Source organism: Neomonachus schauinslandi, chromosome 15, assembly GCF_002201575.2.
Source record: "Neomonachus schauinslandi chromosome 15, ASM220157v2, whole genome shotgun sequence".
Lineage (NCBI taxonomy): Eukaryota > Metazoa > Chordata > Mammalia > Carnivora > Phocidae > Neomonachus > Neomonachus schauinslandi.
This window is the reverse complement of record NC_058417.1, coordinates 21,604,943-21,616,940: the sequence shown is the minus strand read 5'-3', so window position 1 is coordinate 21,616,940 and position 11,998 is coordinate 21,604,943. Positions and strand designations below refer to the sequence as shown.

At 51.8% G+C, this 11,998-nt stretch overlaps 1 protein-coding gene across 1 annotated transcript in view; it reads left to right on the top strand.

Moving 5' to 3' along the window:
* The first annotated feature begins 11,368 nt into the window (after positions 1 to 11,368).
* The window catches only part of ASIC2 (acid sensing ion channel subunit 2), a 1,092,913-nt gene continuing 1,092,283 nt past the window's right edge, over positions 11,369 to 11,998 (top strand). The window contains exon 1 of the mRNA XM_021704197.1: positions 11,369 to 11,923. Within this exon, the coding sequence (XP_021559872.1) occupies positions 11,369 to 11,923 (555 nt within the window). The remainder of the gene's footprint in view (positions 11,924 to 11,998) is intronic.

Sequence of the window (11,998 nt, the reverse complement as noted above, 5' to 3'; positions counted from 1 at the left end):
CTTATGAGTAGGTACTTTCACTATCCCCATTTTATAGATGAGCGAATCAAGGTTAGACAAGGTACACAGCATGCTTCCAGTAACAGAGCTAGCATGTGGTAGATCCAGGACTTAAACTCATAGCCATCTGGCTCCAGGACCTAAACCCTTGACCACAGCATGGACAGTAGCATGATTCAGTGACGCTGGACTCCTCCCAGAAGCTCATTCCCACATCTGCAGTGGGGTCGTGAGCAATTTACTTACCTTTTGAAGCCTCAGTCTCCTTATCTGTAAAATGGGCAGAATAACTTCACAAATGAAATGAGATATTGGCTCACGGCACATGTTGATTCCTTTCCCTCCATAAAAATGCAGCCTGTCCAGAGAACTTAGTGGGACATTTCAATGCCATGTCCCCTGATATCCCACAATCCAGAGCTCTCTCTGCAGTATGCACAGACCTTTGCCCTGCCTGCCCCCTGGGGACACCTGTTGGTTTGCAGACTGGCACTTGTACAGAGGGCCAGCAGAGACCTGGGAAAGAGGCAGACCCCTCCAGATTGGGAGGTGGCAGCTTTCACAAGCAAGGGAACTTCCTAAAAGGGCTTGTCTTGGAAGCCACAAGATGAGTACACCTCTGCATCACATGCCAGGGTCTTCAAAGTTTATACAGAGGCCTGAACTAGATTCAGTCGCATATACCACTTAGATATTCTCAACAATGCCTTACTCTCAAGGCTATGTCCTTGAAAGCAGCTCCCACTGTGGGAATGGTGGGCAGAGCAAACATTCCAAGGACAGGGGAGGGGCTGAGAAGCTTTCGATTGCCTGGGCCCAGTTCGCTGGTCAACTGGGGGTCTCTTGATGACCTCCCCCAACAACAGAAAAATGCTGTCTCTTAGTTATTGGAGTCCTCCAAGATTGCTTTATCAAAGTGCCTAGACCAAAATTAGCAGGCCATCAACCCATGCTAAACCGAATGCATAATCAGACACAGAGAAAGGAGACATGGATATAGGCATCTGTTTATATTTATATATACACAGAGAGAGTGAAAAGACACTCACCTCATTCTCTTTCCACAAAAGCTCCTGAAAATCTGCCTCTGGTGACTCTTCTGTGGCCCTCCGGATGACGCACAGGGACACCCAGGGGTGGGAGGGACCTCCGTGGCGCCACCTTCTGGCCAGATTCCGGAACTTCCTCCGGTCCCCATGTCCTACCCATTCTTCCAGCCCTCCTTGGCTTTCTTTTCCCTGGAACCGGCTCCTCTTGTCGTGGCCAGTGGGCGCCCCATGGCCACTCTGCTTCCCTGTGTCCTGGCTCCCTGACGTGTCTGCGGAAGATGCTTGCTTAGAATAATGGCAGAGTGGAAAGAACCTAAAATCTGGAGTCAGGGAACCAGGATGTGAACCCCAGACCCTCCTACTGTCGTCCCAGTGTCCAACTCTCTGAGCCTCGGTTTCCTTCTTCATACCATGGACAGCGTGACCCCTCTTCTGCTCATGGAAATCAAACAGGATAATGCCTGCTGGACTGCGTCACATCAAGTGTGGTACCGACACCAGATATTATTAGTGCCTCGCCAGGGAGATGAAAGGCTCCGTGAGAGCAGGGGCGGTGCCTTCCAGGTCTTCCTTAGGCCCCTGCAGTGCCCGCCACAGGGCTGGACACGTGAATATGTGCGTCATGAATCTGTAGTCAAACGAGTCTAAATGTAAGAAAAAGACGAACATGACACAGATGCCTTGCTCCTTTGTGCTCCATCCTGTTTTTCTCCTCATTCCCATTTCATTACTTTTATTTCTCATGGCTTTATGAAAGAGGGAGGGGGTAAATACGTTGACTTGAAATGAACACAGGAGAGACAGAAAAGTCAGAGGCAGATAGGTACAGAGGTGAGGCACACTCTGACCCACACACATTGGAGCGCTTCTTAAAACAGCGGACGGGTGAAGAGAGAAGGCGAGCAGGGTGGGGGGCTGCTGACATAAGGAGGTGGGTGGGCGGGCGAGAGGGGGTTCATAAGGGTTCAAGGAGGCTGTGTGACAAGCAAAGTGACCGAGGTATGATAAAATACCACCTCTGCCAACCACTTGTTCCTGACGATCAGAAGCCGTCCTAACCAGGAGCGGGAGGAAGTTCCCCTCGGCAGCAAGGCGGGCCCAGCTCCTAGGCACTGCCTGTGTTTCTGGGCTGTTCTTGTCGCTGCCAGCTCACCTATGGCCCAGGGGCGCTGATAAAGTTGTCGTTGAAAGCCTGTCTGTGGTGGGTTGACTTCGGGGCCCTCTGCGCATTTGTCCTCCTGTGTAAAGCAGTTGGCTCTGGGGGTTGGGAGAAAATGAACAGTGATGGGTTCTCTCTCCTCCTTCCTTCCCAGGGAGAGACGAGCAGCGACAGGCTCCGGCAAGAGGACACAGGGAGAGAGAAACACACAATAAAGAGTATTTAGAGAGGGCAAACATAATATGGAGGATGGACAGGGAGTGGGGGTGTGGGGGGGGGCTTTCACACCCTGTGGAGAAGGGAAATGACATAACATTAAATCAGGAGCCAGCGTCTCAGGGTCCTGGGTACCTTCTTTTACTCATGGGGCAGCTTTGAACCAGACCTGCTTTGTTTCATATGAGAGGGGACTTTTGTGTCTTTAACCGGAGGGCCTGGATAGGTCGGGTGTGCTCCCAGAGTCTCTGCTCAGCCTACCCGGAAGGGTCAGGGCTTAGGTGACTAAGGGACTAGGGGTAGGTGTGTCTCATGGAAAGCAAACACAGTAAGAGAAAGGAGCCACTGATTCACTACTAAGGGGGTGAGTATTCATATTACAAACCAATTTTTGGCTATCAAAAAATTGATTGAGGGTAAGGAAGAGTTTGGAGGCCCTCCTGTGATTGTCTTCCTTATTTCACACTGGCAAGCATTTATTAAGCACCTACTGTTTCAGTTATTTCTTTATGACATCATTATCCCATCAGATTAGGAAAGCAGAGAAAAGCTTATATGGGAAATGTCAAGGTCAGCTGTCCATTTAGGCAGGGGTAGTGAAGATGGAATAACCCATTCATCAGGTAGGTAAGCAGTACTCCCTTCACACCTGACCTCAGCTTCTACCAGCACCATTTTATTTTATTTTATTTTTTTGGTAGTCTATGAAGAAGGGAGAAGAACCTAGTCAACAGCCTCCAAAAGTTTTGCATCCAATGACCCCAGCCGAAGTTCTCCAGGTGCGCGGTCCCATGTTGAATCCACCGGCTCTGTTTCCCGTGTGGGGGAAACAGTGGACAGGGTTGGGGGGTAGGTGGGGCCCCTCACCTCCCTCAGGAACTGGTTTCAGGACAGAGCACGGGTTTCTCAGGGTCGAAAGAGGGTCCTCATTCTTGCATCTCAGAGAAGCAGCCTCAGTCTCAGAGGTAAGGGAATTCTCACATCACAGAGGACCTTCCAAGCCCCCAGGCTGGGATACAGCCTCTGACAAGCCAAGCAGGGTGTCTGCCCCTGGGGGTGGGGGTGTGAGTGGAAGGGGGCCCTTTGTTCCAGGGGGAGTCATAGATAATTCACAAGGAGATGAGATGAATTTCAAAAAATGATTAGTACTGAGAAAAAGGAAACAAGTGGTGGGTTTGTGAGGGGGGTGGAGGGTGGAGACAGGGAGGCCAGCCAAGTCCTCTCCGAGCAGGTGACATATGAGAAGAAGCCAGCCATGGCGGAAACCTTTCCAGGCAGAGGGAAATGCCAGAAAACTCCAGAAAATGGCTTGGCATGCCTGATAGATAGGAGGAGCTCCTGGAACATGGCTGAATGTGGTGGGGTTCCCATTCTGCCCTCCATAATCCCAGAAAGGAAGAGAGCCTTCCCCACCCCGAGAGATTCTGATTCGGGGGGAGGAGCTGGTGGAGAGAGGATGGAGCAGGTCCCTGCATGTTTAACAAGTGTTGGGTGATTGGGATTCACCTGACCCTGTCATCACACTGCTCTAGCAGATGGTGACGTGGGATTGATGACCAGAATCCCAGATTCTAACTCATTTTTATCCCATTAACAAGGCATTTATGATTTGGTCAAGGATCGTGTCAAATTGTTGTGGCATAGAAAGCTGGTGCAGGAGGAGGCCTCGGCAATAATTTAGCCCAAACAAGGAAACAGCGCAGAGATGTTACATGGTTTTCCAAAGGCCACACAGCAAGTTAAGTCTATCCCAGAGCTCATATCAGTTGGCAGCTGAACCCCAAAAGTCCTCTCTGTGTGGACCGGCTTCTGTAGTTTTCTCCTGGAAGAAAAAATAAAACCACTAGAAATAAAATCTCAACAAGCCACACACTGAATGCCCACCTTTGCTTCCTGCCCCTCCCTGGTACACCCTTTGTGACAATATGCTAAGCGTACACCGAGGCACCAAAATAGGATTAACAGTTGTATGAGGCATTTATTTATAAATCAACCAACAACAGGACACACTATGGTTTACAATAGTTGATCTTTAACCTTTCTTTAGGGCAATGACAAGTCAGGAGAAAAGTATACTGAGGCCCCTCCAAGTTTGAAATAATAATGCCATGTGTATATTAGAAAAGAATGTATCTTTTTTTTTTTTTTTTTGATTAGGGAGTGATGGTAACAGTAACGCGTACCTAGCACATGTTACATAGGAAATTAGCATTTGGAGCCCATTGTAGATCTCAGCTTCCTGGCCCTCCTACCTGTCACCATTTGCAGGAGGCGGCAGGCTGCCCTTTGTGTCCTCACCCTCCCTGGGCTGCAGGCTCTGGGCCAACCTCAGAGTCCCCAGGGTGGGAAGAAGGTCCCTCTTGTTGCATCTCAGAAAAGCAACATCAGTATCAGAGAAAGTGCATTCATCCATACTTTCATTTATTCATTCATAAGTGAATACATTTACCAGAGCAAAAATCTCAGCACATTGTCTAAGTGGGGAGTTAAGTTGCCTGATTTGCAAATGAATTTATCTGGAAATTTCCTTAATGTTTAGCCATGCACTTAATATTTTGCTTTCATAAAAAAAAAAATAAAAAAACACACTTACACAAAAATTAGGGCAGAGCCTGAACATTTGGGCCAAATAAACCCAATCTAAATCCAGTTCCCACACCCCCCATATGTACCCACCATGCCAACAGATTAGGTGCTGAGAATCAGATCGAAGAGGAAAATGTTTAACCAGTGGAATACCACAAAAACATTTTTAAAGATCCTGGAATATCTGATGTTTGTATATAAGCCATACTGCTAATTGCAAATGAGTCTTATCTAATAAAAAGGGTCCTTTTTTTTTTTTTAAAGATTTTATTTATTTATTTGAGAGAGAGAGTGAGAGAGAGAAAGAGCACAAGAGGGGGGAGCGGGAGAGGGAGAAGCAGACTCCCCGCTGAGCAGGGAGCCCGACGCGGGACTCGATCCCGGGACTCCAGGATCATGACCTGAGCCGAAGGCAGTCGCTTAACCGACTGAGCCACCCAGGCGCCCTAATAAAAAGGGTCCTTAAGAAGAGCTGTGTAGAAACATTTTATTTGCCATCAGGTTGAACTGCTATATTTGGCAGGAAACCGGCATATATATTAGGATTCTTGGAAAGACTGACAAGTACAGGTTTCTGACGACTTAAGATCAATTTGCCTTCAAGCCCCTTCCTGGGGCTCCCTGCTCAGCCCCACACGTCACAGGCTGGTTGCTGCAGAGCTGTCCCTGTTCTCCTCCCACATGTCAGTAAAATGGGCTCATGACATTGATGATATGTTAACATGTAAAGACTTGTCTCTGGGGTACCCTGCAGACTATGCCTCAAGGGAGAGAATGGGGGGATGAACCCACAGAAATTCAAGGTCCAGGCACCATGTAAAATTTTGGGGAGTCATTTGGTCAGGTAAGACTCGAGTTGTGTCAGAAGCTGTGGTTGGTAAGGTGCAAGATTACCCAGCCCCTAAGAATATGAAGGAGGTGCAAGCCTTTGTAGGTATTTGGGGGTTTGGAAGGACTTTTGTTCCTCACCTGGCACAGCACCTCCATCCCTTATGGGCATGTGTGGGACAGGGGGTAGGAGAAAGCAAGAATGTTAGTGAAGCCAATTACTAAAGTCCGGGCATCTCCCAAGCAGGGCTACCTTTTGAGCTAGATAGGTCTATGATTCCAGAAGGGAGGGGTGGAGCACTGCGGCAGAGAGCGCAGAAGGAGAAAATACCCCTAAGATTCGGGTCCCAGCTCTGGAAGGGGTCAGAAACTTGATAGGGCCCCATGGAGCACCAGCTCTGAGCAGTGTGCACGGTGATCCTCCAGGTGGAGCCTCTCACTAAGGAACAGCATATCACGGTAAGAGCTCCCCCTTCTATCAGGGGATGGGCTGAGAGCATGTTCTATCCACTCCCTTCAACCAAGTTCAAACCCCCACTGTGACCAGAGGGCCATGCCTATTTGCAGCAGAGGGGCAGCCTGTCGACCAGCCCACAGTTTCTAGAAATGTGGGTGCCACTAGGCCCTGTAGAGTGCCTAGATCCTCCAGATGCCAACCTCTCAGTTCCTGTAGTGGTCCCCGTGGCCTGTAAGAAGGGAGCAGGTTGAAGTTCCTGCTGATGCCTGGAAACAGTGGGCTGAACTCAGGGTGGTTTGCTTGTGATCACTCGTGAGTCCTGGCCATTGGCCCTTTGCACCAACTGACCGTGGACTATTCTAAATGGATTAGCCTAATGGCTTGGACAAGGAGAAGCTGAGAGGTGGATGATCATGAACAAGCCCTCATGAGGTCAGTAAAGGTGGAATGACATCTGGGTTCACCTGCAAGAGCCTGAGGCAATCCTGACTTCCACCTCCCAGCTCACAGTGCTCGGACACCTGGTGCCAATCAGGATGCTGCTTCCCTAGCCCAGGTACAAGCCCTAGCAGCCGACCCTTCAGTTGATGCAACTGATTAGGGGCATAGGAAGAGTGGCCACTGTAGCTCCCAGGTGGGCTGACATCTTACCAAGGATGCTGGATTGCCCTTGAAATACTGTGACTTGGTTAATGCAGTGCACACATGTTCTGTGTGTTCTAAACAATGCCCGGGGCTCCAGCCAAAGGGGTCTGGAGCCATCTACCGGAGTTTCCAGCTGGTGAGGGATGAGAAAATTGCTTCTACTGGCTCTCTCCCTCTGCATGAGGATTCTGAATATGCCCGGTTTGTGTTGACACTTGGCCTAACCTGAACTTTCTCTTACTGCCACGAAAACCAGGCTATCACCATCAGAGGATTAGAGAAGCTGAGTACCATGTATGGATGCCTATGCCCAATACAGTCATCAATGGTCACATTCCAAAGGTCATAATGTGCAAGACTGGACCCAGGAACAGGATCTAAAGCAAGTTTCAGCTCTCCTAAAACCTGCAAGCAGCTGGCATAGTGGAAAGAAAAAAACAGTACTAAAGCAGCGGACTACATTACTAACAAGTAAAACCACTGTGGCCAGGCGACCTAAAGTATAGTCCCAGGCTTTCATACATTTTGTTGAATGATTAACAAGTAGGGTCTGTTGTTCCATATGCCACAATGGGGACCCTTACTGAGACACCCAATGCCATAAGGTATGGAAGTTTCTGGAAATAGCCTGGACTCTTCTCATGGATCAATGTGCTATGCTGCTGAAAACATCAAGTCCCATCATGCCCGGGAGAGGGATTATCTACTGGAATTTGCAATAAGACATCCCACCAGGATGGGTGAATTGCTTTACACCCTCTGGTGATGGGGAGCTACTCACATCTCCGTAGGGATCCTGCCGTCCCGATGCCAGCTGAACCTGTTGAGAACATTCTACCTGGAATGGAACGGGCACTATCGAGAGGGGACAACGTGGGGGTCTTGGTCTGGCATATCCCGCCCTCAGTCCATCTCCTCACACCTCCTCCCCTCCTACCTACCCTGCCAACACGGGTGGTACAAGCAGCCACACGACGTCCCTCAAGCTGCCAACCTCCCTCTCCTCAAGGCCAAGTGCGCATATTCTCTTTCCCACTGGTACAATCATTTGGCCACTGTCTTTGTCTCCTCCACTGGCCTGGAAGAGAGCACACGCAGAAGCCCTTACTAAATTCACCCAGCAGGGCTTAAGTGGGAACCGGCAAAGCCTGTCTCCACCCAATGCTGAAATGTCTATTGGAAAAAGCTGTCCTCCAAAATAAGATGGCGTTGGCCATTACTGCCTCGCAAGGAGGCCCCAGTGCCATTATCCAAACAGAATGTTGTTGCTCATACCTGATGAGTCTGCTGATGTCTCATCTTTATTAAGTCATATGAGGACAGAGGTGAGCGTCCTGGGGGATCTGATCCCCAACTAGGGGACTTCATAAATCAGTGGTGCAGATCACAGGGCTCTTCAGGGAAAAAAAAGTGATTTTGGGGATAATTATCTTAATTTGTGTTTTCTCTTGCATGTGCTTATACTGTTGCTGTGGTATCCAGCTCAATGCAGCTGGTTAGCTGCCCCAAATGAGCCACCTCCACGCAGGTGAAACTCCTTGCTGACTGCTCAGGCACACGGTGGAGGAGGGGCCCGTGCGGTTAGAAGAACCCGTCACGAGGGGTGAAATTTTGGAAGGGATGATTGAGAGGACGTGACCGCTGCTTAACCCCGAGCCTGACCCAGGGCAATCAGAGGCTCCTCACCCCCTCCCCTGTCCTTGCAATGTGCATTCCGCTTGCCTTCCCCATCCTAGAAGGTGCCCAAGGACACAGCTTTGAGGGAGCGAGGTATTGTAGAGATGGTATATGTGACTGAATCCAATGAAGCCTCTACATAAACATTTAAGGTTCTGGCAAGCGGGCGTGGAGATGTATACGACTTGCAAAGCTCAAGACAAGCCTTGTTAGTTAGTTAAATTCCCTTACTAATAAAACCTACCACCTACTACTCCAGAGAGGTCTGCCTCTTTCTTGATCTCTCCTCGCCCTTTGTGTCCAGGGGCCAGTCTGCGAACCAACACCGCCTCTGCCTGCATTGAACCCTGCGTTATCAAGGGTAAGAAATGTGTCTTATTCCTCTTTGTTTCCCCAAAACCAACACAGTGTCTGGTGCAGTTGGTATGTGGTGAGTGTGTGTGTGTGTGTGTGTGTGTGTGTGTGTGTGTGTGTCTGTGTGTAATGGGGGAAGTGGGATAGAAATGCTTGTCCCCTTGTGGGACATGTGGGAAGGAGTGTTTGGATCTGCTTTCTGAGCCTGTGTTTCGGAGGCAAGCATGCCTGAGTTCAAGGCCCAGCTCTGGCACTTAATAGCTGTGTAACCTGGTGAGGGCACCTCACTTCTGTGAGTTTCTTATCTGTATAATAGAGGTAAACAACAACACACACCTGTCAAGATGGCAGGAAGGGTGAAGGGAGATAAGACAGCCTCACACAGGCCTTGACAGAGGATAGAGTCTTATTTTTGGCCCCCTTGTTTTGCAAACCCTCTGCCTATCTAGACGCCGGGGTCTGGGACCTCTGAGACGGCACACGTGTGAGGTGGGCTAGCCTCTCCCATTTGTGCTTCCTTGCAATGCTTCTGTGCTCCGAGCTCCCAGGATCAATACACTGCTAATTCAATGCCACATGTTTATTGCCTCAGAGAGCATTCTGACACTGCTCTGTTTGGATCTGGGTTAGCAAGAGGGCAGATGTGATAGAGAAATATTACGAAGCAGATACAAACCAGGAGGGACATTCCCGAGGCTGCTTTCTTCTCAAATGCCTTCCAAGGAGTATTTAAGCTTGGCCTGCCCTGGGGACACCAGGTTGGCTCAACAGGGCGCCTTCGTATGGCTCTGCCCCAGCTTGGCTGTGTGCATTGGGTTGGCCACTGGAACTTTCTGTTCCTTTCCTCCTGATGGGATTTAGCATCACCAGTTGTATAAGGTTCCAGCCATTTGATCCCTGGCACCCAGGCAAGTCACACCCACCTGCTAGCAGGGGCTGACTTCCAGGCGATTTTCAGGAAAAGGAGGTAGGTGGCTGAAACCCTAATCCTTTGCTCCCACCTCTATCTCCAGCTGTGCTTCCATCTGGCACACCCTGGGGCAGAACACACACACACACACACAGCCCAAAGGGAATGCAGCCAGCCCTACCTGGAACCCCAGCTGTCTTTCTTCTTCAGATACAGAACCTTGGGACAGCAGTTCCGGGGAGAGGGGGGGGTCTACTTGTTGCTCTTTCTCTGGGTCTCCAAGGGGCGCCTGGCTCTTCCACCTGAGGAGGGGCTCCTTCCTCCCCGGAATGTTCCCCTCCCACTCTGCTGGCCAGCGGCAGAACGCACTATGGTTTTAGATTGCTCCTTACCTTCCCCACATTCCGCATCTCCCCGCTGGAGACCCCAGGCTGAGTGTGACCTGGGAGCAGAATTCCGGCAAAGGAATGTTTGTGCCTCCCTGCATCCACCGGGAGGGGTGTCACGTCCTCACTCCCAGGGCCAGTTCCCCACCTTCCCCGAGTGGCCCCCATTAGCTCCCTCCGAAAATGGCCAAAAAGAAACTTTCACCGGGTCCCCGCCAGCCCCACCCCCACCCCCACCTCCCTCCCCGCCCCCCTTCCCACCCCCCACCCCCGCAGCTCGGGGTGGGGGAGCGGGGGAGGGGAGGAGGCCGGCTCGCTCGGCGCCCTCTGGGTCTCGCCTTACTTCCGGGAGGCGGGGTGGGGGGGAAGGCGAGGCCCGTGGAGCCCCAGCGTCCTGCCAGCCTCCGGGTCCGCGCCTCTCCGCGGTCGCGCGCTGCCTCCTCTCCGGGCGCTGGCCGCGGCTCGCCGGCATTTGGAATTCCGCCCGAGAGAGGGGGCCTGGAGGAGGCGGCGAGGAGGGCCGGCGGCCAGCAGCGAGAAGCGGAATCCGGGGTCCAGAGCGGCGCCGGGGAGCCGAGCGGAGCGGAGCATCGGCGGCTTGGGAGGCTCCGCGCTGCGCCCGCCCGCAGTGCATCAGCGTGGCCGCGCAACATCCCCGGGATGCTCAACGCGGGGCATTATGCACTGGTTAACAGGCTCCGGGCTACCGAGAGACTTGTTTGAAGCATTTTCTCCCTCGCTCTCGCTTTTAATCTTGTCTCTAGTGGCGTGTGTAGGGGGGAGGACTTTATTTCCATTGGCTAAGCTCTCCCTTCCCACCCACATCTCTTCCACATCACCTTGGTGTCTCCCTAAATAAAACCAGCCCTCCTTATCGCCTGGAAAAAATCAGGAGCTAGAGTTTGAATGGGCTTATATAAACACTCACCCCTGGCAGCGTGCGGTTGGGCTCCCAGGATAAACTCAAGGCGCCTGGCCTGATGCTTGCCTTGCCGTGTTCTCTCCCTTGAACGTCAAGGTTTGAGCGGAGCCCGAGGACTGGGAACTCTTCCCTGAAATTGGATCATCCTGAAGCCAGTTGCGGAACTGCACAGGGTCCCCATGGACCTCAAGGAGAGCCCCAGCGAGGGCAGCCTGCAGCCCTCGAGCATCCATATCTTCGCCAACACTTCCACCCTGCACGGCATCCGCCACATCTTCGTGTATGGGCCGATGACCATACGGCGTGTGCTCTGGGCCGTGGCCTTCGTGGGCTCCCTGGGCCTGCTGCTGGTGGAGAGCTCCGAGAGGGTGTCCTACTACCTCTCCTACCAGCACGTCACCAAGGTGGATGAGGTGGTGGCCCAGAGCCTGGTCTTCCCAGCTGTGACCCTCTGCAACCTCAATGGCTTCCGGTTCTCCAGGCTGACCACCAATGACCTGTACCACGCTGGGGAGCTGCTGGCCCTGCTCGATGTCAACCTGCAGATCCCAGACCCGCACCTGGCCGACCCCACGGTGCTGGAGGCCCTGCGGCAGAAGGCCAACTTCAAACACTACAAACCCAAGCAGTTCAGCATGCTGGAGTTTCTGCATCGCGTGGGCCACGACCTGAAGGATATGATGCTCTACTGCAAGTTCAAAGGGCAGGAGTGTGGCCACCAGGACTTCACCACGGTGAGTACTTGGCTTTCAGCTCACTCTTGCTCTTGGTTCTCTTGAGAAGTGCCACGCCGGGGGGGGGGGGGGGGG